We start from the raw sequence: 24561 nt of genomic DNA, 5'->3' as shown, positions 1-24561 counted from the left end.
ATATGTTGAATACATCAACATGATTACAGATAGATGCCAACAAAAGCAATGACTGGTCAAGATTTAATGACATTGCATATCGTATTGTTGACTGTTCTTGTCGACTGAGCTACTTGTGTAGTTCTATTACAGCAATTTAGTTGATTGTTGCAACGCAATAAGCTTTCAAACGGATAAACCAATATTTTGTGTAAAAGGTCAATGATGACGCAAACAATGATTGATTCAATCAGGCAGATTTGATTTGATTTGATTAAATGCAAAACAGATACAGATATGATGGCAGTCATGTAACATTCAGTGGATATTGCATTTACTAATCATGATGCAGATCTGGTTTGGATCCGGTATGTGGTATTCAAGTTTATTTGAAACACTCGAGATTTCAACTAACCAGTCAAGTATTAAAGCAATTACAGATTCAAAAGGGTTTATTTTTATATAGTATTGCCAAGTAAAATATAAACTAATCATATGCATAGATCTCCAAAATAGAGTAGTTACAAACACATTTTGAATCAAGAGTAAATGTAAAGCTGCAAGAGTGCAAAATTAAAAAAGATACTGCAGATATAAGACTTGATAAAATATGCCAGGAAAAATTCAGCAATAGTAATCCATGCAAGGTTTAAGACAGTAAAACATGGTGACCGTTTAAAAGCCACAGCTGCATCTAAATCCACATTCGCAGCCATATCCCTATGCAGATTCGTGAAATGAGAAAAAGTATTTTGAAATTCACCAGTAATGAGAGTCAAAAAATGATCAACAATATAGCCAATCAATACGTTGAATGCCAAAGAATACCCATCCATATAACTCAAGAATAACTCACCGATCCCTTGCAATCACAATGGATGGAGTGACGAATACTTTTTTGAAACAAAAGGTGCGACATGTTAGTATCTTGCAAATCCCTGTCGTTATCTCTTATCACACATTTCGAATCTAAATTCTGCCAGAACAGCGGATCGCTGGTCATCCTATTTCGACGCAACAGTCCATTCACAGAGTTTACCATTGTCATAGTAGGGCTGGGTACGGAAGAATGGCTTTTTGAGTGCATATCATGATCGCTATTTTGAATCCTATAATATGATTCAGGTTCAAAGATCATGCCATAATTGCATCCATTATCAATATCAGAGAAAGATCCCATAATATTGTTTCCGCCATTGCTGTTATCGCTCACATTGCCCTCGGCATTTCTTTCAGCAGAAACCAAGTTGGAACAAGAGGTATCTTGATTATGAGTATCCAGATAAATAGATCTAGCCAAGCGATGCATCATAGCATTGTGACGCTCACGACGCTTGCATTGCAAACATTTAAAGGTAGAGGTTGTAGAAGCACCAACACAGGCACAAGGGGAACTGGATCTGGAAAGAGAGTGCATACACGCGAAGAGAAAAGTATCAAGATCAAATAAAACAGTAGTTCAAAGTAAAAGTAGCTTAACAACTGTAAGAGTATTAACTTGAACCAAAAACAATATAACTCGGGGAATTGGAAAACAATGCCTTTATAAAGTCCAATTTCCGGTGAGAAATTAAATAATCACATCGTCTAAAAGCCTAAGTTCCAAAGATGAGTCAGCATAAAGTTTAATACTGACTCAACGGTCCGTAGTTTTTGTTCGTTTTGCTGGCCGTGGTGAGTCATTAAAAAATGGAGATTGAATCTGGACAAGTTTGTTTTGCATGGCTGATGTGGTCTTGACTCCAATGCGAGGACACAAGTGAGATACTGGACATTCGGTGCATTTTGGTCCAACAGGCAAACACAAGGTTTGTCCAAACCCAACAAGTAGTTTGTTGATTTCGTTCCAATACTGTCTAGGCAACCACTCTTCCAGTTCCTAATTTTAAAACCAAGTTAGTCATAATGATCAAATACACTATGACACTGTTTTCGCACAGGGTTCAAGTTTCCATGCAATGTGAGGTAAGATTATCTCAATGAACGATCTCGGTCACTGATTACAATACAATGAAGCATCAAGTGCCCGACCTGTAATCCTGAATCATAGTTATACACTGACCTTTCTGGAGTGCTCCGGGGTCTTGAGATACTTTGTCCATCCAATACGGTGGGAAATGCGATGTACGTGCGTATCTACGCCTATTCCCACCGTCTGGTTCCAGGCCTCTTGCATTGCAAGATGTGCCATTTTAGGTCCGATTCCAGGCAATGACATTAATCCAGAAAGTGTATCAGGTATATCGCTGTTATATTGAGTTTTTAATATTTCTGCTGTTTGTTTCATATACCTAGTTTAGTGGATTGAAGCAGTAAATTAATTAAACCAGATTTGCATTTATATTTTTAAAATACAAGATACTAAACAGTCAATTACAATGCTTTGCGGTTATGGAATCCCACTTTGCTAATATAGCCATCAAGCGTTTTGGGATCCATTGCTAGAATACTTTCTACAGTCAAACCACCTGGCTCATGAGATTTAAGATTAGCGATCGCACCTGCGGTAACAGCATCCTTGGTTTGTGAAGATAATTGTAATGCTGTCAATGTCTGATATCGATAGATCTACAAGTTTGAAACTCTCAGTATCAGATGCAATCAAGATGCAATGCAGTCACTATGATTCTGTTTGGAAATGATAATCATGCGATATACCTTTGGATCAGTCTTATCGCCCAGCATAGCACATCCGACAACATCTACTGGAGCAACATGGTCCTGTCTGTAAGCCTTGATTCCATGATATAGCTCACGCCATTTAGCAGGACTGTTATCTTTTGACGAATGTTCCATTTTAACTACGCTATCGACATTGGATGAATAATTGATATTGTTCAAGGCATGGATACTGGATTGATCCTCGTATTCTTGCTTGATGGATGTTTCAATGAAGCTGGATGATTCAGGTAATGTATCATTTTTAGTATGTTCGATTTTAACCTGATCATTGATGAGTTCTGAAGGTTTAGAATGAATACTATTGCTGGAATGACTAATCAGAGTATGTGGTCGCTTAATGTGTTTTGCTCGAACTGACGGCACTCTCATTGCTTGATATTCGAGTTGATAATCAATACCAAGACAAAATCATTTCCATTTGAATATTCGATATTGTCGTCCAATATTGCTTGTAATTCAATTTATAGCCGCACTCACATAAAATGAACATTTTTATTCAACAATCATCAGTGTGCCATGATGGCTTCAATGTCGGCAATTTCCTTGGGAATCCATCCAGTCAAGTTCTCAATGCCATTTTCAAGAATAACCACATCGTCTTCAATACGAACACCACCAACATGCTTACGGAAACGCTCAACGACTGGAACATTGAGATATTTGCTGATATTAGGATCGGCTATAAAAATGATTAGTTAAAAAAAACTCGCTAACAACAGTGCAGAGCCCTGTAACAATCAGATATGCAACTTTTCAAGATTCTTACAAAGTGCTGGATTGAGAATAGCGTCAACAAAGTACATGCCCGGCTCAACAGTCACCACCATTCCGGGCTGAAGAACACGGCGCATACGAAGGTACTTGATACCAGGTTCTTGGATGCGCGGAACACCAGCGGGATAGCCGGCAGGGTCGTGAACATCGATACCGATTAAATGGCCAAGACCATGGGGGAAAAAAAGAGCAGCAATATGGTTTTTAGTGAGATCTTCCTCGGAGCCCTGTACTAAACCAGCAGCAACAAGTCCCTTGAGAATGGTGCGATTAGCAAGGCGATGCATGTCTTCCCATTCCACGCCAGCTTTGAGAGCATTGAGCACGGCCTAGTAAAATACAAGTATGGATGACTCCAAGTTGTGGTCATGGCTGACTATCAACAAGAAATATGAATATAGCAAATCAAGAAGCAAACCTTTTGAGCATCGAGAACAATCTCATAGGTGGTTTTGAAATCTCCAACAAACTTGCCGCCTAAAGGAAACACACGAGTAATATCGGCAGCATACATGTTGTATTCACAGCCAGCATCCACGAGGAGCATCTGATTGGGATCTGCATGCATCTTTTCGTCATTTTTGACATAGTGTAGCACAGATCCGTTGCGTCCTACTGCAACAATGGGCTCATATGCTTGAAATGGAGCACCGTTCTTGAAGCAAGTGTACTCGAAAAGAGCATGAAGTTCTTGTTCGCTCCCCTGTCCAGGGCAAACAGCCTTCATAAGAGCGATATGCGCTTCGCTGATCAAGACAGTTTAAAAATCAGCGGTTAGATTTGGTTGTGCTAGCTGAATGTTGAACAGCTAGAGATTGTTGCTTACCCACTGATTTGAGCAGCCTTGCGCATACACTCCAACTCAGCTTCAGATTTAATCATACGGGCTTCATGGATGGCAGTGGCAAGATACTCGGTACATTCCTTTTCGGCATGAACATTGGCGGCAATAGCATCAGAACTTGATTGCAGGAGCTCTCCAGATGCAATCACATGAATGGTATCAGCAATAGAGAGAGCATCTGCTAGTTTGTCTTCAGTCAGAACTCGGTCAACTTGATACTTTGCCTGGATTTGAGCAGCAGTGGGAGGAGTACCCATCCACAGAGCATGATCGTCACTGTACTTTGGAATGAACATGCACGTCTGTCTAGAAGCCAGATCCACAGTAAAATGGAAGCCTGGTTCTTGAGTGCCAGTCATGTAGCTAAATCATGCAGTAGCAGTATTGAGTGATTTGTTAGTATGTATTGGTCGATTCATGACCTGCGGCTTAGTTACAGCTTACAAAAAGTTGGACTCTTGACGGAAGCGGTTATCAACGTCCGTGCCTTTACGAACGGTAATGTCATTGCCTTTGAGGTAAAGTATGCCGGATCGACCAGCAAGACTAGCGATAACCTTTGCTCTGTTGACAGCAGCGAGTTTAGCCACACACACAGACATTTTGTAATTATTGACTGGAATGGTAATTGGCAGATTTAGTTTCATAACTGAGATCCCTGATGCTCAAATTCACATTTGTTGGTAATCAACTCTGGTGTTCTCGTGAATATATTGCAACTCGGCTATTCAAGCCATCCAACAATTCCATCGGGTTTGAATATTTCAACCAACATTTATCCTTAAATACAGATCAATTCCATTGGAATGCTCGGATAATTAGAATCCGTTCATGCTTGAAATCAGATGCATAGAGTAAAACAATACTCGACTCATCAAGGTACAATCATACAAAAATATTCATGAGTTTAGAATGTCATGTTTGCTGGATCAAAAGCATGATTTAACTTGCCAAGGCTGAAAGCATTGCATCATTCTATGCTGAATATCCCTTTTGCTATAATCTCCCTGTAATGCAAAAAAAGCATTCAACACTCAATGCGGATAATTTTTAATGGAAAATAAGACGAGCTAACTATCAATGTACTACTTTATCCGCACATTATAAATATTCTGCTTCGTATTTATGTCAAAAGAATATAAATACGGCCTATATTCTACCCATTTACTGCATATTATCATTGTCTACATTTACCCACATAGGGCCTGTTTGCTGTAAACTCCGTCAACCTTTAACAATTAACTTACTTGAGCAACGTACCTGCAATTTACTCGGTCTTTGGTACTTGAAATCATTAGCTTTTTGATAGACTCGCATTCATGGAACCGACAGCAGCAAATCCATCGCCAGAATACCGCTTGAACGTCTTTATACGATGGACATATGGATGGATTAGTCCATTATTAAAAAATGGATACAAGCACCCGCTCCAACAAAAAGAACTTTGGGATTTGGATGCTCACCTTCAAGCTAAAAACATTAATGCAACGTTCGACGCCGCATGGCAGAAAGAATTACAGCGTCCCAATGTCAAATCATCGCCATCTATACGACTTCTTCGAGTACTGTTTGCTGCATTTGGCAAAGACCTTGTTCGCAGTGCTGGGGATATGGGTGTAACCAGCATTTTATCTGTTGGATCGTCTGTTCTTTTATTGTATATGATTACGTGGATTCAAGATACTCAAGCTGGAGTTGCTACATTTGGAGACTGGTTTGGCTATGTCATGGCAATATCCATCTTTTTGGCCCAGTTATTTACAACATTTGCTGATAATTGGCAGCTTGAGCTTACAACTAAAACCGGATACAACATCAAAACATCACTGATTGCAGCACTCTACAAAAAATCATTGGTTCTTTCAGGAAAATCCCGTCTAAAATACTCTATTGGAATGATTACAAATATCATTGCTACTGGTAAGTATTTAAGATTTTAATAGTGCACATGTCTGATGGTCATCTACTTTTAGTAAACTAATAATCCCGCAAATATCATTGTAGACACGAATCGAGTTGATATAGCTTGCCAATACTTGAACATGGGATGGGGTGCTCCATTCCAGATTACTATGGCTACTGCTCTTCTTATATGGACAATTGGTCCATCGGCTCTCGTTGGTCTTGCTGTCATGTTGCTCTACATTCCAGCTCAATCTAAAATCACTAGCATGCTGACATCCTCTCGACGCAAGGCCAATGTAGATGCTGACAGAAGAATTAAACTTATACAAGAAACGCTTCTTGGAATTCGTGTCATCAAGATTTACTCGTGGGAAGAGAGCTTTGAAAAAGTATTGTCCGACATCAGAACGATTGAACTCAAGCATATTTATGGCTTTCTGCTATCTCGTGCAATCATCGCTGGTATAACACAGGCAGTTCCTACATTTTCCATGATTGCCAGTTTTGTTTGCTTTTCGCTACTCGGCAATGAGCTTAACCCTGCCAAAGTGTTTGCCTCACTGTCTCTGTTTTATTCTTTCCGATTTGCCTTGATGTTTACTCCGTTGGTTATTTCCCAGGTATGTAAATCAAAGTTACTTTTGATTGTATGTGTTCTTGTTTTGATCTATTGACACTTTGTATCCTGGAATTATTTGGAAAATTTAGGTTACTGATGCGTGGATTGCAATTGGACGGATTGGTGCGCTTTTGCTTGCTGATGAACTAGACAATGCTCCTAAAATGCTACCATTATCGCCTGAGAGTGCTGAACCAGCTATTGATATCGATGACGCTACGTTTGAATGGGATCAAGCTGAAGTAAGCAAAGAAGACTCAGTCAATAGCCCCACACGCTCTTTTGAAAAGACGTTCAAACTTGACAAGCTCAATATCAAAATTCCTCAAGGTAAACTTATTGCAGTCGTGGGAACTGTTGGCTCTGGAAAATCTTCGTTCCTCAATGCTCTTGTCGGCGAAATGCGCAAAGTGTCTGGTGATGTGACATTCCGAGGCACAGTCGGATACTGCCAGCAACACGCATGGATTCAGAATGCCACAGTAAAGGAAAATATATTGTTTGGTATGCCATACAATGCTGCCAAGTACAAGTCTGTCATTCATTCGTGTGCCCTTGAAAGTGATTTTGCAATTCTGTCTTCAGGAGATTCAACCGAGATTGGTGAACGTGGTATCAATTTGTCTGGTGGACAGAAGCAGCGCATCAGTATTGCCAGAGCAGTTTATTTTGATCCGGATATTGTCTTGTTTGACGATCCGCTTTCGGCCGTTGATTCGCATGTTGGACGATTTTTGTTTGAAGAATGTATTCTGAAAACACTAGATGGAAAAACACGAGTACTTGTTACTCACCAGCTTCATTTTTTGCCCCGAGTGGATTACATTTTAATGATGGACCATGGACGCATTGTTGCACAAGGCACATTTGACGAATTGTTCAAAACAAATCTTGCGTTTTCAGCGCTCATGCAAGAGTATGGCGGTCTTGATGACAAATTGGATGAAGAAGTTGAAAAGCCCAAATTGGCGGAAAACTCAATCAAAAATGCTGTTGTCAGGAAAAACTCGGATACCTTGGCAAAGTCTGAATCTATTAAAAAGAGCATCAATGAGCCGCCTCCAGACGGCCATCTCATGACAGTAGAAGAGCGCAACACAGGACTTGTTGATACTCGTTTTTACATGTCATATCTCAAAATGGCTGGTGGAATGACGGCTGCATTCACAATCTTAATTGTTCTTATTTTATCTCAAGTACTCCGAGTTATGACGGATCAATGGCTTGCATACTGGTCTTCAAATCGTTTCCATTTACATCGTGATACTTACATTGGAACCTATGTTGGCCTGGGTGCGGTTCAGGTTATTACTAGTGTTTCCTATGGTGCCATTGTGTCATATTTTGGAGCAATAGCCTCGAAACAGATTCACGAACATGCTCTTTCCGGTGTGTTTCGATCACCTATTTCGTTTTTTGATTCTACACCATTGGGACGTATTACTTCTAGATTTAGCAGAGACGTGGATGGCGTGGACAGCACTTTGCCAGATTCAATTCGAGTAGTAGTTCAGTGCTTGACAATGACCTTGTCCAACTTTGTGCTAATATCAGTCGTATTTCCATATTTCCTTATCCCACTCGCACCCATACTTGTTGGATTTTATTTATTGCAAGCATACTACCGTTCCACTGCCCGTGAACTGAAGCGACTGGACTCTGTATCTAGGTCTCCATTGATTGCCAATGTGTCTGAAACCTTGACAGGATTAGCCACAATTCGTGCATATAATTCTACCTCACGATTTGTAAACAAGACATATACGTTGATAGATGATTGTAACCGCAACTACTATCCATCTATCATGATTCAACGGTGGATTCAACTTCGCTTGGAAAGCTTAAATGCCATTTTGGTTCTTATGGCAGCGATATTTGCAGTGATTCAGAAATCACATATTGGTGCAGGGGTTGCAGGGTTAGTTGTTGCCTATGCGATTCAAGTTACTTCTGTGCTTAACTGGAGTGTGAAGCGTGCAACCGAGACTGAGTTGAGCATGAATTCGGCTGAGAGATTAATCCATTATGCCGAGGAACTGACTCCTGAAGCACCCGATGTTGTCACCAAGGATACACCTGGTGCCATTTTGGATCTACCTGCTTCGTGGCCACAGACTGGTCATATCAATATCGATCAAGTTGTATTAAGATACAGAAAAGATCTACCTCCCGTGCTGCATGGTGTGTCATTTGTTGTTCATCCTGGACAAAAAGTTGGAATTGTTGGAAGAACAGGCGCAGGAAAGTCAAGTATTATGTCGAGTATTTTGCGACTGTTTGAAATCGAGTCTGGATCTGTTATTATCGATGGTGTAGATGTCAAGCACATTGGACTGCGCGATCTTCGTCGTCGAATTGGTGTAATTCCACAAGAGCCTGTTTTGTTTTCAGGCACCGTCAGATCAAATTTGGATCCGTTTAGTCAATACCAAGATTCAGAGTTGTGGAGTGCGCTTGAGCGTGCTAATCTCAAACCAACAGTTGCAGAAGCTTCAGGTGGACTAGACTCTGTGGTGACTGAAAACGGTGATAATTGGTCGACGGGTCAACGCCAACTCATTTGTCTTGCACGGGCAATGCTCAAGAATGCCAAGATTATTATGCTGGACGAAGCCACAGCATCTGTTGATATGGCTACGGATGACTTTATCCAAAAGGCGATTCGCAAAGACTTTGCATCAACAACAACAGTATTGACAATTGCGCATCGACTCAACACTATTGCAGACTATGATATGATTCTAGTACTGGGTTCAGGCAGAGTGATCGAGTTTGATAGTCCCAGAAATCTACTGGCAAATCCAAACAGCCATTTCTTTGGAATGGTTGCCGAAACAGGACCAGTCAATGCAGATCTAATTCACAGTTTGGCCAATGGCAAATCATTGAATTCTGTCGTTGCCTAAACTCACAGAACCTGACTTTGGTTCTGCCTGTAATATTGTTTTTGAATAATAGAGCTGATGTTTTATTGTTGGCAACCTTACAAAATCAAAACACAAATAAAAAGTTTAAACCAGAAAAATATTTAACAATAGACATGATGTCGATTCAATATGTTTTACAACCCAGACTCGGGAAGCATCCAACCCAGCTTCTCCCATCCATCATAGTCGCCAGATTGAATTTGGCGGTACACCTTGAGCATAGATCCAAACCCAGAAAAATCACTGTCAATCTTTATACTTTCGATTTGCAAAGCCACGGTCTTGGATGTATCATCCCATAGTGCATCCAGCTCAGTTTCGTTGGAACACCTTTTGATTTCTGCTTCATGCTCAACTGTGTTTATAGGAACCTCTCGATCAATGATGCCAATAGGTGTGATCACAACTGCCGTACCACAGGCTGCCACTTCATCAAAATCACCTTGTTTTAGCTGCTCCCAAGATATATTACGACGCTCAACTGACCACCCAAATATCTTGACTGCTATTTCCGACAAGGATCGGTTAGTAATTGATCCAAGAATACTAGTGGATCGAGGAGTGACATATGTTCTCTTTCCACAAGCATCTGCCTTGGTTAATGCTACAAAGTTTGATGTAGCAAACTCTTCAATGTACTGTCGAGTCTTGGCATCCATGAATAAATTCAGTGTGTAGCCATCTTTTTTAGCTTGAGCAGTTGGACCCATGCAAGGAGCATAATTGCCACCAGCCTTGATATGTCCAGTGCCATTTGGTGCAGCCCGATCAAATCCGTACTGAACAATAGTCTTGACAGGATGATTGAACCCGTTAGCATAGTAATCACCTACAGGATTCACTTGAACAATAAACTTGAACTCTTTAGGTGGTGATGGAGCAATGTTGGCTCCAGATCCAATCACGTATGGACGGATGTAGAGCGATCCGCTGTGGCCATAGGGAGGAACCAAGTCAAGGTTGTCTTGAATAACTCTGTTGATTGCTTCAAGAAAGAGATCGGTGGGTGGTGCAGCCATGGACAGTGCATGACAAGAGAGTTGCATGCGAGCAGCATTTAGATTGGGTCTGAATACTCGAATCTATGCAATGCGATAAAAGTCAATGTCAGCAATCTCTGACAATCGATTGCTCAAACAATGCGAATGACAAGAGTCTCGTAGCGCAATGTTTCTGTTACCTTTCCATCCTTCATCCGGAAAGCCTTCAACCCTTCAAAGCAAGACTGGCCATAATGTAGAGCAGTAGCCCACATATTCAAAGTGATGTCCGTGCTGGAAACAAGAGCACCCTTGTCCCAAACACCATCAGTGTAGACATATTCAATATGAGAGCGAGGCTTGATAATATCAAACCCAAGATTAGACCAGTTGATAGCAGACATGCAATTTGCTCGACTGCTCAGATTGCCAGGCTTAAACATCAGCCCAGTTTTTGCATGAATTGAAATAGCATAATCCTGAGGGTGTGCTGAGATAACATCAGAAGTGCTGTTGCAACCAATCTGACCAATGCTGATCATCGAATGTGTTCAAGACCTCGAGTCTTCTAGCGGGACTATGCGAGTGCATTGGTTTGTGCCAAACACTCTTCCCCAACACCCTCTTGCTCAGTTTCCAGGTGTTGCTGTTTTTACAGAGATCTATCAAGTCACTGGTCCAGTCGAGCGATTTTGTCGGCAGATTGCTTCCAACGGTAACCAATCTAATGTGTTGGTCTTTTGTATACATTATGCATTGCTTCATCTAACTTGCATTTTATATCATGATCTATATTGTCGCTTATTGATGTGTATAATTAGGATATGTTGTCTGTTGTCCAGAAAGCTATCATGAATTTGAACAGCCTGGAGTCGTCATTCCATATGATGTCGAGGGCACCGAGAGGGGAAATAAATACAAGGTAGTCGATCGTTTAATCTTGATCCAATACTGACTCGACTGGTATGGCTATTGTTTTTATTAACAATAAATGCATATAGATTGAAAAAGAGCTTTCGGCGTATGATGAGGATGCCACATTAACCTTGAATGCACTCGAGAAGCATCCCAATTGCAATGGAAAACTGGCGGCTACTGGAATGTGTTTAGGCGGCCATCTGGCATTCCGCTGTGCAATGGATCCCAGAGTGAAAGCATCTGTATGCTACTTTGCTACCGATATTCATTCCGAAACTCTTGGCAAGAACAAACAATCCAACTCACTTGCTCGATGCAACGAGATCCGTGGTGAAATATTAATGATCTTTGGCAAACAGGATACCCATATTCCTCCTTCTGGTAGAACACATATCTACAGTGCATTAACAAAGGCCGAAGTCAATTTCTCTTGGTATGAATTGCAGGCTCAACATGCATTTATTCGAGATGAACTGAGTAAAGGAAGATACGATCCTGCAGCAGCTAGCAACTGTTTCCATATGCTTCTGGAGTTGTTTTTCAGAAAACTTTATGTCGATTATGGTCCAGAGACTGTAAATACCCAGATAAAAATTGAACATGTATGTTAAATGAATCTTGAGTGTTTCAAATAACCTTGAATACCACATACCGGATCCAAACCAGATCTGCATCATGATTAGTAAATGCAATATCCACTGAATGTTACATGACTGCCATCATATCTGTATCTGTTTTGCATTTAATCAAATCAAATCAAATCTGCCTGATTGAATCAACCATTGTCTGCGTCATCATTGACCTTTTACACAAAATATTGGTTTATCCGTTTGAAAGCTTATTGCGTTGCAACAATCAACTAAATTGCTGTAATAGAACTACACAAGTAGCTCAGTCGACAAGAACAGTCAACAATACGATATGCAATGTCATTAAATCTTGACCAGTCATTGCTTTTGTTGGCATCTATCTGTAATCATGTTGATGTATTCAACATATATTGTCATGACTCATTTTACTATTTGTGGTCAATACTGCAACGGTTGGTATACAAGTAGATCATGACCAGATCTGATGGTTGAATCATTTGACCCGAATGTGTTTTACTGCAAGTACAACCGAGTCATTGCTTGACTGAGTACTATTAGACACGACTATACATGCATGTATCTACAACCAATGTCGCATAGATTCAAACCATTCAATGTGTTGTATGCCATCAATCAATCAATCAATATGACATGTCTGACATGTCTGTCATGTCTGGTATCCACAAGTCTTGTCATGATATATTTGTAATGTAAATCAATTGAATGGTCAGTTTAGTTTTTGGTTTGTTTTGACCATCTTGTGGATGACCATTTATTGTTTACGATTAGCCGAGCTGACAGACAACAGACAATTGAGATTGGGTCCACGTCCTTCCTTTTCACGAATATATCCGATCATCAAGTCTTTGAACTCGATAAACTCACCCAAACTATGTAACATATCAAACACATCGCCTTCTGCTTGATCGGGCCGTTGTCTACATCATGATACAATAATCATGCATGCAGTCAGTCAGTATTACAAGGTTACCCGTTGCAATACCGTCAATGATTGGCAGACAGCAGTTTATAAACTTGAAATTGCTTACTTGATCATTTGTAAAAAATCTGGCATGGAAAACCATGGCAGCCTGACTTTTAATCGTTTGCACAGATACGATTCAATGTATTGGTTCTGGTTGTCACGAGTATCCAAACACAGCACCATGCAATACACAATTCAATAAGATTTGACCATCAATCGAATATACAATACATATGGTTGACAAATCAGGTCCACATACATATTGTTGGAAAATAGCCGTGTATTCGAGCTTGTTTTCGTCACTTTCATCAAACACATTGCAGTGTTTTGATAGAAATGCCTGTTGCAATGCAATAAACTTGTCATCTGTGAATCAAGGTCCACCATCACAACACCACAGATTGTCTAGGTCAGTAATGTGATTAAATGTGATCAAATGCAATCAAATATGGTCAGAATAACAAACCCACATCACATACCCATAATGATGGTTTCGATTTCACCAACAATCGTGTCAAACAAGGCGTCTTCCGAGTTGGTGGGACTGCTATTCAATTCACAAGTAGTGCATGTATGTGATGGGTTTAGATTGGGTTGAACATGACACGTCATTGAACGACTGCAGTCCGTACTAACCTGCTGAACACTAGACTGTTGTCAAAAGTATCGAGTTCCGTGATGCTTGATTTGGCTTTTGATGAGACTAATGTAACATTCCAAGACAGCAAAGTAAGCTAATTGTACCAAACACAAGCAAGTTGGACAGCAGTGTGTATTGTCAAGTGTGACCATTGTAGATGGCTACTGACATATACATGGTTACTGACCACACACTAGAGTCACTATAAGTCAAATATCAATAGTGACTTGATGTAGTTGTGGTCATTCATAACAAGCGGGTCAAATGGTTGCATATGAACGCAACAGTTACATACCAGAACAAGCGTCTGTGTGGGTGCTAGTTGCCATGGACATATTTGTATGAGTCGAGTGTGTATTTGTGTCAGAGTTGAACGATGGTCGAAATAGCGTGTATAATTCAAGTCGCGATGGAAATATTTTTGGCTGGTAATGTGGACAAGAACACAAGTGTTCACATGGCTGAGCATGTTACATTTGAACAGATTCGATACAGTCTACTTGTCTTGTAATCATTCACAACACCATACGTTGTAATGGATGTTGAAACAATGCGATAGTATGTTTCAATACAAGTGTGCATCGGTTACACAAACACACGACTTACAATTAGTACACAATGCATACTCGGCTACAATCGGAACGCGATACAAAGTTGGACCAATGAATATGTTTATTGTTCACAGTGTGTATGAGTAAGCTCAAGCCACCAAGTGTATTAGTCAGACACAACTAATACACAATCGTATGCTAATCGTGCATCGAGTATTGTCTATAAATAGCAGTGTAGTTTACACCTGGCTCGACTCATCAACAACAATCTTTATACGTTTAAACGATTAAAATGCAGTTCGCTAGTGCAGTCATTGTAGCAACATCAGCCATTGTGGCAGTCAATGCCGCTGCAGTTCCAGCATCGGACAGTGCAGGTTTACAGAAACGATCAGCAGATACGGTAGCATCGCCTATGGTTGATGGTTCCGATTTAAACAAACGATCATTCGAATCCAATTTTGATGCACCACATCTTGAACGTCGATCTTATGGCTTTGGAGGTTTTGGAGCAACTCATTTCTGGCCTTCATGGACTTCAAGCATGTGGCCTTCGTGGAGATCCAGTTCCTGGAGTTCCTGGAACTATTAAACTATTAAACTAACTAAATCCAGACATCATGACTGGACAATCACAATTTAGAATAAACTAATAAACTAATGCATTACACTTATGGTCGTATTCGCGTAAAATGGAACACTAAATAACGGTGTTGGTGTATCAAAGCCGGTTTTGTTTGATGGGTGTCATCAGATTGACTGGACAATACTGTGTTTTGAACTCTTGAAGTTTACTGGTTTTGTGTTCATTTTGTACCAAACATTGATCGAATGTTCGCATCACATTCCTGTTCCAATACATGCCACATCGTTGAGCTTGTCCGATATGCAACTATACTTTGTATCAAAACAAATATTACAAGTAAACATTCAGCAGCTGGTATGAAAACAATGGTTGCGTTTTTGAAATGTGCGATCGTTGTTTTTTGAACTAGAGTATCTGATGTACGAGTTTTTACAATACATCATAACTTGTTCAATGGTATGGTCGTCCAGATATGTGTTGGTTGTGTATAAACCCGATGTATGCAATACCACAATGACTGGATGTGGATTGTGTAGTATGATCCGTTGGTCTGTGATCAACAAGACATTGAAAATACTATTGAATGAAAGACACCAGACAAGCAAAACTGGCATTTGGATTAGTTGTAATGGGAGTGACTGGAGTGACTGGATTAATAAATAATACAGTGCAAGATGGTTGATTCAAGTTGATGTGTAACGTATTTATAGTAAAAGATGAGCATGTCATTGTCAATTGATGGTTGTTTTGAAATAACATCTGAAATAAAGGTAATCATGGTATTGATTGACATTGTTGACATTGATGGCATATAATCAGGTTAATGGACCGTTTTGGGTCAGTGTGTGTAGAATACCAGATGACTGTTGTTTAGCAGTTATTTGACACACATCATAATTAGCATATTGTACGTTTTGTTTTTTGGATGGATTCGCATCAATATTGAACATATTGTAAAGATGATGACGCAGTTATGAGAGTAACAATCCATTGAACGAGTCAAGAAATGAGCAATCTCGATCCATTTTGACTGTTCAAAATATCGTGCAGTAGTAAACTCAAACTATCAGCATCCAGATGAATGTTGTGTACGCTTGACTACAACATGCTATTATACACGAATCTGATTGTATATAAAGTCTTGAATCGTTCATGTTTGATGGTGATGCAAACTTGCAACCACAATATAAACCTGCACTTCAAACACATTCAAGTATCAAAAGAATACTGTGAATTCAGTGGTAAGAATCACACAAGCAACAAACAACCGCACAAGAATGCAGTTGAAGTTTAAGCGAATGTCTTGAATACATGAATATACTGATGATGGTTACTGACAGTTTTATTTTTATGCATTTCCAGTTTATTTTCATCCTTACTGACGGCTGTGAATGATTCAATGTTGCTCAGTAAATCGATATTCATTATTCCGTGAAACTGACAGTTTTATACACTGAAATACAAGTATTCCATTTACGTGAATATTGCAATCAAGTCATTCGATAATAATATTTTTATGATTTGCAGTTAATTCGTTATCAATACCTATTCTGAAATCTCGCTTCAAAATCAGCATCAGATTGAATTGACTGAAATAATTTTGTACCTTCAAATAAACAAAAATCCATTTACAGTCCTGATAAATTCAAATGGCTCATACTAGTATTTCATTCAAATATCACTAGAGGTTACAACCTCAGCAGAGCATCGGAATTTAATGCGATCCAGGGTTAGTTCGAAATTTTGAAGCATTCCGCGTGGATGTAGGAGTAGATAAATTGTCGATATCATCGTCATCTTCGCTTCCACTCAGCCCATTTTCGCTATCAGAAAACAATTGCATAACATCCTCTTCTCTGTGATCAGCTGTTAAAAGACCAGCATGGCGGTGAATGTCACGAGTGCGTCCACCACCACGACGTCGAGAATGTATGCCAGTTTTGGAGCTCATGGCTTGAGTAAGTGTAGAAGCCCCACTAAGCTCAGTGGAAGCATATCCATTCTGACTTTCAATCAAAGTATCAAGCCTTGAGTCTCTCAATGCTATTGCAGATGCAGTTTGCAATGTAGCAGATCCAGCACTATTAGCGCTGTAGTTGTGTTGAGGAGTGGCTCCAGGCAACTCTGAGGCTTCATCATCAATGTTATGATTGTTTAGTTTCCTAGCTTGTTTTGATCCACCGATTCCAAGTAATCCTGATGAAGGCATCCCGTCGACAACAAAGGCACCGTTTATCCCAGTATCCTTGATCCGACTCTCAGCACCAAGGTAAGCGATGGCATCACGAATCTTGCCAAAAAAGTGCTGCTCGCCAACTACAGAATAAATTCCTGACCGTTCAAACGATTCCTTGCAAGTTTCGCGAAGTTTGACAAAACATACGATAATTCCTCTGGAGTGGTACTCGTGGACAATTTCAGTCATAATTTGCGTTGCTGTGGCATCAATATCACTTACCGCCGTCATGTCAAACACAACACTTTTAATCGTATCAGAGTCGTCAATAAAAGAAACTGGTTGAAGCGAAGGTGAATCATTGTCGTGTGCCTGTGCGTAAGTTGGAGGTGTCATTACAGCAGAAACCATGGCATTCCCGCCGCCACGTCTTGGCTCTTCACTTGGATGCACGCTTAAATCACCATATGCCTCAATCCGCTTTAGGCGATCCTTCAATTGCCCAACATTTCCGAAAAACATTCCTTCTTCAATGCGAACAACAATTCCGCCTTCGATACGTTCAATTTTTCCACTCTGTTCATGCATGCTTCTGAATTTAGTCTTGACTATTCCGGTGGAAGGATCAACTACCAACGTTTTCCCTAGTATTGCCAACCGCGTCTGCGTGGTATGTTTTACCACAAGCAACAGAGACACGCCAACAGAGATCAATGTTCCTACTTCAATGGAAACAAAGATAGTGGAACAAAAAGTAAGAAGAAGTAGCCCAAGATCACCCCATGCGTGTAAACGAAAGATAAACTCAATGTCCTCCACTTCAACCAGTTTAAGTGCAGCTACTACGATAATAGATGAACAGACAGCTTTGGGGAGGAATTCAAAATAAGGAAGAAGCCAGACTGAAGTACAGTACACGATGACACCAGTGGTAAATCCAGCAACTTGGGTTCGAGCACCTGCAGAGTCGTTTACTGCAGAACGACCAAGCGAGCCAAATCCAGGGAATCCGCCAAAAAAGGAAGAAACGATATTTCCAACACCAATGGCAACAAGTTCGCGATTGGGAGAAACAGTATATCGATGTTTTGAAGCGTATGTTTTGGCCACTACAATGGACTCTACAAACCCAATTACTGAAATGAGAATGGCTGGAAGTGTGAGGTATTTAACCTTTTCAAGCGTGGGGATTGGATGAGTAATGTATTCAGTGCCATCTGCGGGTGTTTCTGGAGCTAAAACTCGATTCAAAATGGCGACACCCTGACAATCCCAGCGGAACACTTGTGATAGAATAATCGAAGTCAGTACAAGCACCAAGATCTCAGGCACCAACTGCAGCCATTTTACATGCTTGTAGTGACGCTTAAGCTGGCGAGAGAGTAGCAAGAAAAGAATACTGGTAACAGACAGGATGGTTGTGAGTATGTGTGCATGAGAAAGATTGATCAAGGTATGAATCAATTTTTCAATAGGAGATGCAGTTTCTTCAACGGGAGCTGGTAAATCTTCAAGTATGAATTTTGAAGTAGATCCATGAGCAGAAGCGAGTACACTTTCTGTTACATTTGCAATGCATTGCCCCACTGGAGGAATAATTCCAAACAGTGTTTCTGACATATCAATCATAACCACCATGGCAACAGCAAGGACAAATCCACGCAAAAGCGCACGAGAAAGTACCGAGTCGAGAAATCCTAGACGAAAGAAGCCCAAGAGAAATGTAAAGACGCCCACCATTAGACACAGCAGAGTAGTAGCCTGTACGTTTTCCATTGGATCATGAGTTCCAACTGATGGTTCGGAGATAAATGAAAACATGCCAGGCAAGATACTAGCAGAGCTGTTTGTTTCTGGATTAGGAGAGTCTCTCCAGGTAGTGAATTCACGAACGCTGGATCCAACAAGAATAGACACGAGTGCTTCAGGACCAACAGCCAATTGCCTATAAAATGATTAGATGGATTGCTCGATCAATACAGATCCAGCAGACAGCTTTAAAAGTATAAGCTCTAAATTTACCTGGAAGTTCCCAACAAAGAATAGACGATCAGGGGGATCATGGCAGAGTACAAGCCAAACACAGGAGGAACTTGAACCAAAGCCTGGGCATAGGATAGAGACTGTGGGATGATCAAAAAGGCAACAGTGATTCCAGCCATGATATCTCCTTGTAGATTGAGCATGACATCATATTTGGGTAACCAACCGACTACAGGAACGTAGTATCGCAATCTGGTTCTAAAAAAGACCCAAAATTGAGGCCAGGTGCGATGACCATGGATACTGGGTATATCTTATAGTACAGTAACATGAGTATAATGAGTAGGATCAATACATCAGCATGACAGTGAATATGACGGAGTAAATAGTCGAGACGACCGGATATCAACCAAGCAATGCGTTGGGTTAGTATGTAGTAAAGTCATATTGATTGGTTGATGAATACTCCAATAGTTAATCATGCAATACCAATTTAGACACTTACGCATAGTAGTTCCAGCTGAAGGAGACCACTGTTCCTGGTCGTCATTTCTACTATTGTCCAAGTTCAGGTCAGCACCAGAACAACTGTTGGTCAGACCGTCATTTGAGCTGTAATGGTTAATACTCGGAGCGATCTTGGAAGCTGTCTTGGAAGGTAACAGTGAGGAGTGTTCATTGAAGTTGTCAGGATCCAATTCCAGAGCATCACCATGAGTATCTGTGCCAGTACTTGGATTCATAACAACAGTCTTGATATAGTAAAAAGTAAAGTCTAACCAGCAATCCAAAGCATTGTTTCAGCCAACCGACGCGACTTGCTAACCGTCGAATCCCGTCCATGTTGCAGTCTGACTCTTTGCAGGCTTGTTTTTGATGGCTTAAAATCAAAGAATCAAAACAATGTCATGGACTGCAATCGCATCGATTCCCTTTATTGTCTTGATGCACGGCCACAGACTGTTGATCGTTTCTACACGACCCTGCAGTCAGATTGTCGCATGGGAATCAATGAGAATCAATGACGGCAAGTGGAGTGTAAACCCTAAAAGAATCCTAAAGGAAATCCTAAAGAAATCCTAAAAGAAACCCTAAAAGAAATGCAAGTCGGAATGGACGGCCACGTGTAGTCTGGTAAAACTTGACTAAAAACCATTGCGGTTGTCATGATGGGATCTGCTGAGAAGGTAAACATCATCCACACCGACCTGATCAGACACTACACAAGAAAGAAGTCTTCTTTCCGCACTCACATCCACATCCAGTCACTGCCGCCTGAACTGCTGTTGTTGGTGTTTTCTTTCTTGCAGTACATTGATGTGCTCTCCTGTGCTCAGACTTGTTGGTGTTGGCATGCGGCTGCATCGCACTCCAGCATATGGCTTCGTCAGTGTAAACTGTACGGCATTCCACTTGTTACAGCTTCAAATCATGTGGATTCTTGCTATCGATCTATGTTCAGGACTCACTTTAATGAATACGCCGGTTTCATGGACGATTATGTGCGGATGAGTTGCATTTGTAACAGACTCAAACTTGTCTTGGTCGACTGTCCTTTGCTTCTACACTCTTTTGAACCTCCTTGTCATATCAGTGTTTATAAAGCCTTGCTCAAGGACTACTTGCATATTTCAAGTGTCAGGCAACTCATCTTGCTATATACTATGATGGGCATACAGCATCAGACTGCTCCTGCTCTCTTTGGCTCCATCCAAGTGTATCAATACTCTTGCGACTACCGTCTATCTGAACCGTTTTTGGTCAACGATCCAATGGGCGGAGCTTACCTTGGGTTTCTGTCAGGCACTCGATCATGCAACAGAGTTATATGCATGACTGAAAGCTTGTCTGTTTATGGTCGCTTGCTTAATATATGTCCAGAGGCCGAAAAATACAATTACGATCTTGGCGAGTTTGTAGACTATCTCGACTCCTATGTTACCGATATCGAGCAGAAACGCTTTCTTGTTCATCCCCAATCCGGCGTTTCCTTGTTTCCAGAATTTGGTCAGAATACTTTCTTCAACAGTCCCACTGAAGGTGTTTCTGTTATCGTCTCTACAACTTCGTTTGGTGACCTGATCGATGATGTTTACAAGGGCTTCGCCTACCGAATACATATTTCATTTGATCCTGACTCGTCTCGGTTTGTTCAGATCCAATTGCAACGACGATCTTGGGTGTTCACCTTCAAATCTGGCCATTTTGAATTGATAAGCGGTGATGGAGTTGTTGGCACGCTTCCTCTATTCAATGGTATGTTTATACATGTTTTGGGTTTGACTAGATACAGCTTCGTGAGGTTTTGTTGGATTAATGTGTTTTAAAGATACTAACGACTGAATATGTGTTCATTTGGTAAACAACGTGTATGTTACAATTTTAGCTGATAACAGGAGTACTACTTACCAATCATGCAGTCCAGAACTGTCTAATTTCAACGATGTGCTGATTGGTATGCAAGGATATTTTACCATGAACGGTATTGACGCGAGTGGTCTAGCAACATCGTTTAATGTGCCCATCAGCTCCTTCAGATTAGAACTTCCACCTTCGTCTGAAACACTATACCATCGTATCAGCCAACCATTAAATTTTAAAGCTGATGGTTGAGGTGCTAGTTCTGTTTTTATGAACTTTGGCCATTCAAAGTGTGTTTTATTTTCTAATGGATTGTTTTGGATTTAAATTCTGAAACATCACGATTCAACTATTTTTACAACCTTGTAATCTATGCATGTGATTTATTATAGAATGTAGTATTCAACCACATTATCAGTGTTTTAGAACTAAATAATAAAACAAACTTTGCACTGATTCAGCATGATACTCCAACCGTTTATTCTTGATCCTGCCGACAGTTTACAGCTATATCCACGTCAAATCAAAATACATTCATGCAATCTTGAACTAGAAGCGCGAATAAGTTTTGATAAAAGTAATCGATTTCTAATAGAAAGAAATGAATATTCAACAATTGTTTATTTCAAGATAAAGTGTTTCATTTTACGTGAATGAGACTAATAGCAAATAGGTTTATACAGTGTGCGATTTCACACCAAGAATTGAAAGTCAATTTAGAATAAGAAAACGCAGCGAATAGTTGACTTGTTCCAAAGCAAAATACAAGTGTTTTATTTTACGTGAATACAGCTATAATACCATTATCAGGATCTGTTACAACTATACAATAAAGTCTAGCATTCATGCATCAAATACTACAGACAACTTCTGCATTCGTACAAGTAGCCATGTCTACAACCAATGATCCAACAACTTCAACTCAGCCAAACCTTCCTTCTTTACCCTCACACACCCCCTTGCCTGCAACCCAAGAAGAAGTGTCCACTTCTTGGGCTCTGTTGATCCTAGTGTCGATCTTGGTGTGCATTCTACTTACAAGCTACTATCTGCAACGCCGACAGATTCGGTTTATTCATGAAACGGTTGTGTCAATTTTTCTTGGGTCGCTTGTTGGGGCTGTCATCCGATTCTCACCTGGTAAGTGACAGACTTGTTTTATATTCTTGGTGCCATGCAAATAGTAAAAGTTTAAATGGGCATAACCCTGGCTTGAACTCCAGTTTTGTACAAACCATGACCACTTCTAATTTTTTATTCATTCCACATGAATCTTTCAAAATAAGCTGGAACTGGCGGAATCAAGGAAATGGTAACTTTTGACCATCGATACTTTTTTAATCTACTTCTCCCGCCAATTATCTTCAATTCAGGATACGATATGAAACGACGCAACTTTTTTAAAAACTTTGGATCTATTCTCATCTTTGCTTTTTGTGGAACATTTATTTCTACAACTGTCATTGGGTATGTCAAGTGTATACTTACAAGTATCACGTTTTTATGTATGGTCTTGAATTAACATGTGTGTTTAATTAGAGTGCTCATTTTTGCAATCGTGTCGGTTGGAATGCCAGGTCTGGACATGACATTCCTCGACTGCTTTGTTTTTGGAGCTATTCTCTCGTCCACTGATCCAGTCACCATTTTGTCCATATTTCATCAGATGAAAGTAGATCCTAAACTGTTTGCAATCATTTTTGGTGAAAGCATTCTTAATGACTCGGTAGCCATTGTGCTGTTTAGCACCTTGGGCAAGTTCCAGGGGAAATCATTGACACTCTTGACTTTATTGCATGGTATTGGATCTTTTCTTGGAGTTTTTTTTGGATCAGTACTTATTGGCATCATCATTGCATTGATGTGTGCTCTCATGTTGAAACACACTCAGTTGCACTTGTACTCGTCACTTGAATCGTGTCTGATTACTCTCCTTGCGTATTCGTCCTATCTTTTATCCAACGCCATTCAACTCTCGGGGATCGTTTCTCTTCTTTTTTGCGGCATCACGCTTAAACACTACGCATATGATAACATGAGCATTAGAAGCAGACGGACAACAAAATACATGTTTCGAGTGCTTTCTCAGATGTCGGAAAATTTCGTGTTTATCTACCTGGGTGTAGCACTATTTACCCAAACTGATCAAGCTTACTATCCCGTGTTGATTTTGCTTACACTGGTGGTGATTATGTTTGCAAGGTATGTTTCGACTATTCCGCTAGCAAAACTGATCAATGTTGTATCGAGAAGATGGGGCTCGCATAAAAGGGTGAGAAGGCTAGGAGTTGTCCGCAATGCATCCACTAGACAAGAAAGTGATGCCCACGATCAGCCTTTGGACGATATTCTTGAGTTTCCACGTACAAGGGGCGATACAGTGAATGACATGATTCCTCGTAATCATCAGCTCATGATATGGTGGGCTGGTCTTCGTGGAGCCATTGCATTTGCTTTGGCATTTAATGTTGAGGGAAAGGCTGGCCCGGTTGTAAGAACGACTACTCTAGTCGTGTGTGTAGTTAGTATTGTTTTACTTGGAGGAACGACACATTTGGCTCTGGAACGACTGCATATTTGCACTGGTGTTTCTACCAAAATTGCCAGAAGTGGAAATAGCAGAGGTGGCATGATTCGACTATCAGACGGTGTTGTGGCAGAATCAGATACAAGCGAGGAGGAGGATGAGCAAATGTCTGTTGGTGAACAACATCGTAGGAGATATATTCGACACGACCCACCGCGTAGTGAAGATGCACACAATACACTTGAGCAAGATTATGAATACGATTTACCTGTCCACCAATCTACAGATTCGCTTGATTTTGGATTCAATCACCACGATGATCAAGTCTCGAACCATTGGTTTTTGAGTTTTGATGCTCAGTGGTTAAAACCTTTATTCACTCAGTCAGGTTGGAGACGAAGTCCAGTTTCACGTGGTAATAATGTTGAGCGCTTTTCTGTTGAGCATCGTCCATCTGAATCATCAAGTCCGACTCGTCAACCATTGCTGTCATCCAGCGGAGCAGACATTTGTGACGAGCGACACGGAAATCTT

At 40.5% G+C, this 24561-nt stretch overlaps 12 protein-coding genes across 12 annotated transcripts; 5 read left to right on the top strand and 7 right to left on the bottom strand.

Annotated features, from left to right (window-relative positions):
• Nucleotides 1-820: 820 nt before the first annotated feature.
• BATDEDRAFT_87935 (uncharacterized protein) lies at nucleotides 821-1396 on the bottom strand (the record flags this gene model as incomplete). The annotated part of the gene is made up of 1 exon (XM_006678122.1): nucleotides 821-1396. The coding sequence occupies one exon, from the start codon at nucleotides 1394-1396 to the stop codon at nucleotides 821-823; it is 576 nt and encodes a 191-aa protein (XP_006678185.1).
• A 219-nt stretch (nucleotides 1397-1615) lies between these two features.
• Nucleotides 1616-2775, bottom strand: BATDEDRAFT_10576 (uncharacterized protein; the record flags this gene model as incomplete). The annotated part of the gene is made up of 4 exons (XM_006677676.1): nucleotides 1616-1858; nucleotides 2042-2270; nucleotides 2357-2547; nucleotides 2638-2775. The coding sequence occupies 4 exons, from the start codon at nucleotides 2773-2775 to the stop codon at nucleotides 1616-1618; spliced, it is 801 nt and encodes a 266-aa protein (XP_006677739.1).
• Nucleotides 2776-3126: 351 nt separating this feature from the next.
• On the bottom strand, nucleotides 3127-4886 carry BATDEDRAFT_34920 (uncharacterized protein). Its single transcript, XM_006677979.1, has 5 exons — nucleotides 4724-4886; nucleotides 4262-4642; nucleotides 3854-4181; nucleotides 3428-3764; nucleotides 3127-3340 (listed from the first exon to the last, which is right to left on the bottom strand). Exons 1-5 carry the CDS (start codon nucleotides 4879-4881, stop codon nucleotides 3168-3170), a joined length of 1377 nt encoding a protein of 458 aa, XP_006678042.1. The 5' UTR covers nucleotides 4882-4886; the 3' UTR covers nucleotides 3127-3167.
• Nucleotides 4887-5598: 712 nt separating this feature from the next.
• Nucleotides 5599-9823, top strand: BATDEDRAFT_19380 (uncharacterized protein; the record flags this gene model as incomplete). The annotated part of the gene is made up of 3 exons (XM_006677758.1): nucleotides 5599-6199; nucleotides 6284-6804; nucleotides 6893-9823. 3 exons carry the CDS (start codon nucleotides 5599-5601, stop codon nucleotides 9707-9709), a joined length of 3939 nt encoding a protein of 1312 aa, XP_006677821.1. The 3' UTR covers nucleotides 9710-9823.
• Nucleotides 9824-9864: 41 nt separating this feature from the next.
• Nucleotides 9865-11114, bottom strand: BATDEDRAFT_10743 (uncharacterized protein; the record flags this gene model as incomplete). The annotated part of the gene is made up of 2 exons (XM_006677693.1): nucleotides 9865-10812; nucleotides 10911-11114. The coding sequence occupies 2 exons, from the start codon at nucleotides 11112-11114 to the stop codon at nucleotides 9865-9867; spliced, it is 1152 nt and encodes a 383-aa protein (XP_006677756.1).
• A 147-nt stretch (nucleotides 11115-11261) lies between these two features.
• Nucleotides 11262-12261, top strand: BATDEDRAFT_36884 (uncharacterized protein). The gene is made up of 3 exons (XM_006678020.1): nucleotides 11262-11425; nucleotides 11532-11632; nucleotides 11712-12261. Exons 1-3 carry the CDS (start codon nucleotides 11290-11292, stop codon nucleotides 12237-12239), a joined length of 765 nt encoding a protein of 254 aa, XP_006678083.1. The 5' UTR covers nucleotides 11262-11289; the 3' UTR covers nucleotides 12240-12261.
• A 729-nt stretch (nucleotides 12262-12990) lies between these two features.
• Nucleotides 12991-14178, bottom strand: BATDEDRAFT_24278 (uncharacterized protein; the record flags this gene model as incomplete). The annotated part of the gene is made up of 6 exons (XM_006677895.1): nucleotides 12991-13156; nucleotides 13268-13353; nucleotides 13463-13569; nucleotides 13683-13750; nucleotides 13840-13906; nucleotides 14139-14178. 6 exons carry the CDS (start codon nucleotides 14176-14178, stop codon nucleotides 12991-12993), a joined length of 534 nt encoding a protein of 177 aa, XP_006677958.1.
• A 508-nt stretch (nucleotides 14179-14686) lies between these two features.
• On the top strand, nucleotides 14687-14986 carry BATDEDRAFT_87626 (uncharacterized protein; the record flags this gene model as incomplete). Its single annotated transcript, XM_006678225.1, has 1 exon — nucleotides 14687-14986. The coding sequence occupies one exon, from the start codon at nucleotides 14687-14689 to the stop codon at nucleotides 14984-14986; it is 300 nt and encodes a 99-aa protein (XP_006678288.1).
• Nucleotides 14987-16694: 1708 nt separating this feature from the next.
• BATDEDRAFT_29892 (uncharacterized protein) lies at nucleotides 16695-17189 on the bottom strand (the record flags this gene model as incomplete). The annotated part of the gene is made up of 1 exon (XM_006677903.1): nucleotides 16695-17189. The coding sequence occupies one exon, from the start codon at nucleotides 17187-17189 to the stop codon at nucleotides 16695-16697; it is 495 nt and encodes a 164-aa protein (XP_006677966.1).
• Nucleotides 17190-17234: 45 nt separating this feature from the next.
• BATDEDRAFT_1263 (uncharacterized protein) lies at nucleotides 17235-19384 on the bottom strand (the record flags this gene model as incomplete). The annotated part of the gene is made up of 5 exons (XM_006677635.1): nucleotides 17235-17494; nucleotides 17585-18643; nucleotides 18713-18949; nucleotides 19046-19101; nucleotides 19179-19384. Coding segments are annotated over 5 exons (1818 nt in total), but the record flags the coding sequence as incomplete, so codon positions are not given.
• Nucleotides 19385-20806: 1422 nt separating this feature from the next.
• BATDEDRAFT_24276 (uncharacterized protein) lies at nucleotides 20807-21752 on the top strand (the record flags this gene model as incomplete). Its single annotated transcript, XM_006677894.1, has 2 exons — nucleotides 20807-21395; nucleotides 21526-21752. The coding sequence occupies 2 exons, from the start codon at nucleotides 20807-20809 to the stop codon at nucleotides 21750-21752; spliced, it is 816 nt and encodes a 271-aa protein (XP_006677957.1).
• A 638-nt stretch (nucleotides 21753-22390) lies between these two features.
• BATDEDRAFT_10823 (uncharacterized protein) lies at nucleotides 22391-24102 on the top strand (the record flags this gene model as incomplete). Its single annotated transcript, XM_006677703.1, has 4 exons — nucleotides 22391-22640; nucleotides 22787-22967; nucleotides 23040-23742; nucleotides 23857-24102. Coding segments are annotated over 4 exons (1380 nt in total), but the record flags the coding sequence as incomplete, so codon positions are not given.
• Nucleotides 24103-24561: the final 459 nt, after the last annotated feature.

This window comes from Batrachochytrium dendrobatidis (assembly GCF_000203795.2).
Source record: "Batrachochytrium dendrobatidis JAM81 unplaced genomic scaffold BATDEscaffold_4, whole genome shotgun sequence".
NCBI classification, from domain to species: Eukaryota; Fungi; Chytridiomycota; class Chytridiomycetes; order Rhizophydiales; genus Batrachochytrium; species Batrachochytrium dendrobatidis.
The sequence above is the reverse complement of the archived record's forward strand: the minus strand, read 5'-3'. Positions and strand labels throughout refer to the sequence as shown.

Excerpts from the sequence above, each read along its gene's own strand:
- BATDEDRAFT_36884 (XM_006678020.1), top strand. The coding sequence starts at position 11,290 with ATGCGAGTGCATTGGTTTGTGCCAAACACTCTTCCCCAACACCCTCTT. Across the intron at positions 11,426-11,531 it reads TCGGCAGATTGCTTCCAACG|GATATGTTGTCTGTTGTCCA; the intron begins GTAACCAATCTA and ends GTGTATAATTAG. Across the intron at positions 11,633-11,711 it reads AGAGGGGAAATAAATACAAG|ATTGAAAAAGAGCTTTCGGC; the intron begins GTAGTCGATCGT and ends AAATGCATATAG.
- BATDEDRAFT_34920 (XM_006677979.1), bottom strand. The coding sequence starts at position 4,881 with ATGTCTGTGTGTGTGGCTAAACTCGCTGCTGTCAACAGAGCAAAGGTT. Across the intron at positions 4,182-4,261 it reads AAGGCTGCTCAAATCAGTGG|CGAAGCGCATATCGCTCTTA; the intron begins GTAAGCAACAAT and ends TGTCTTGATCAG. Across the intron at positions 3,341-3,427 it reads TATTCTCAATCCAGCACTTT|CCGATCCTAATATCAGCAAA; the intron begins GTAAGAATCTTG and ends TCATTTTTATAG.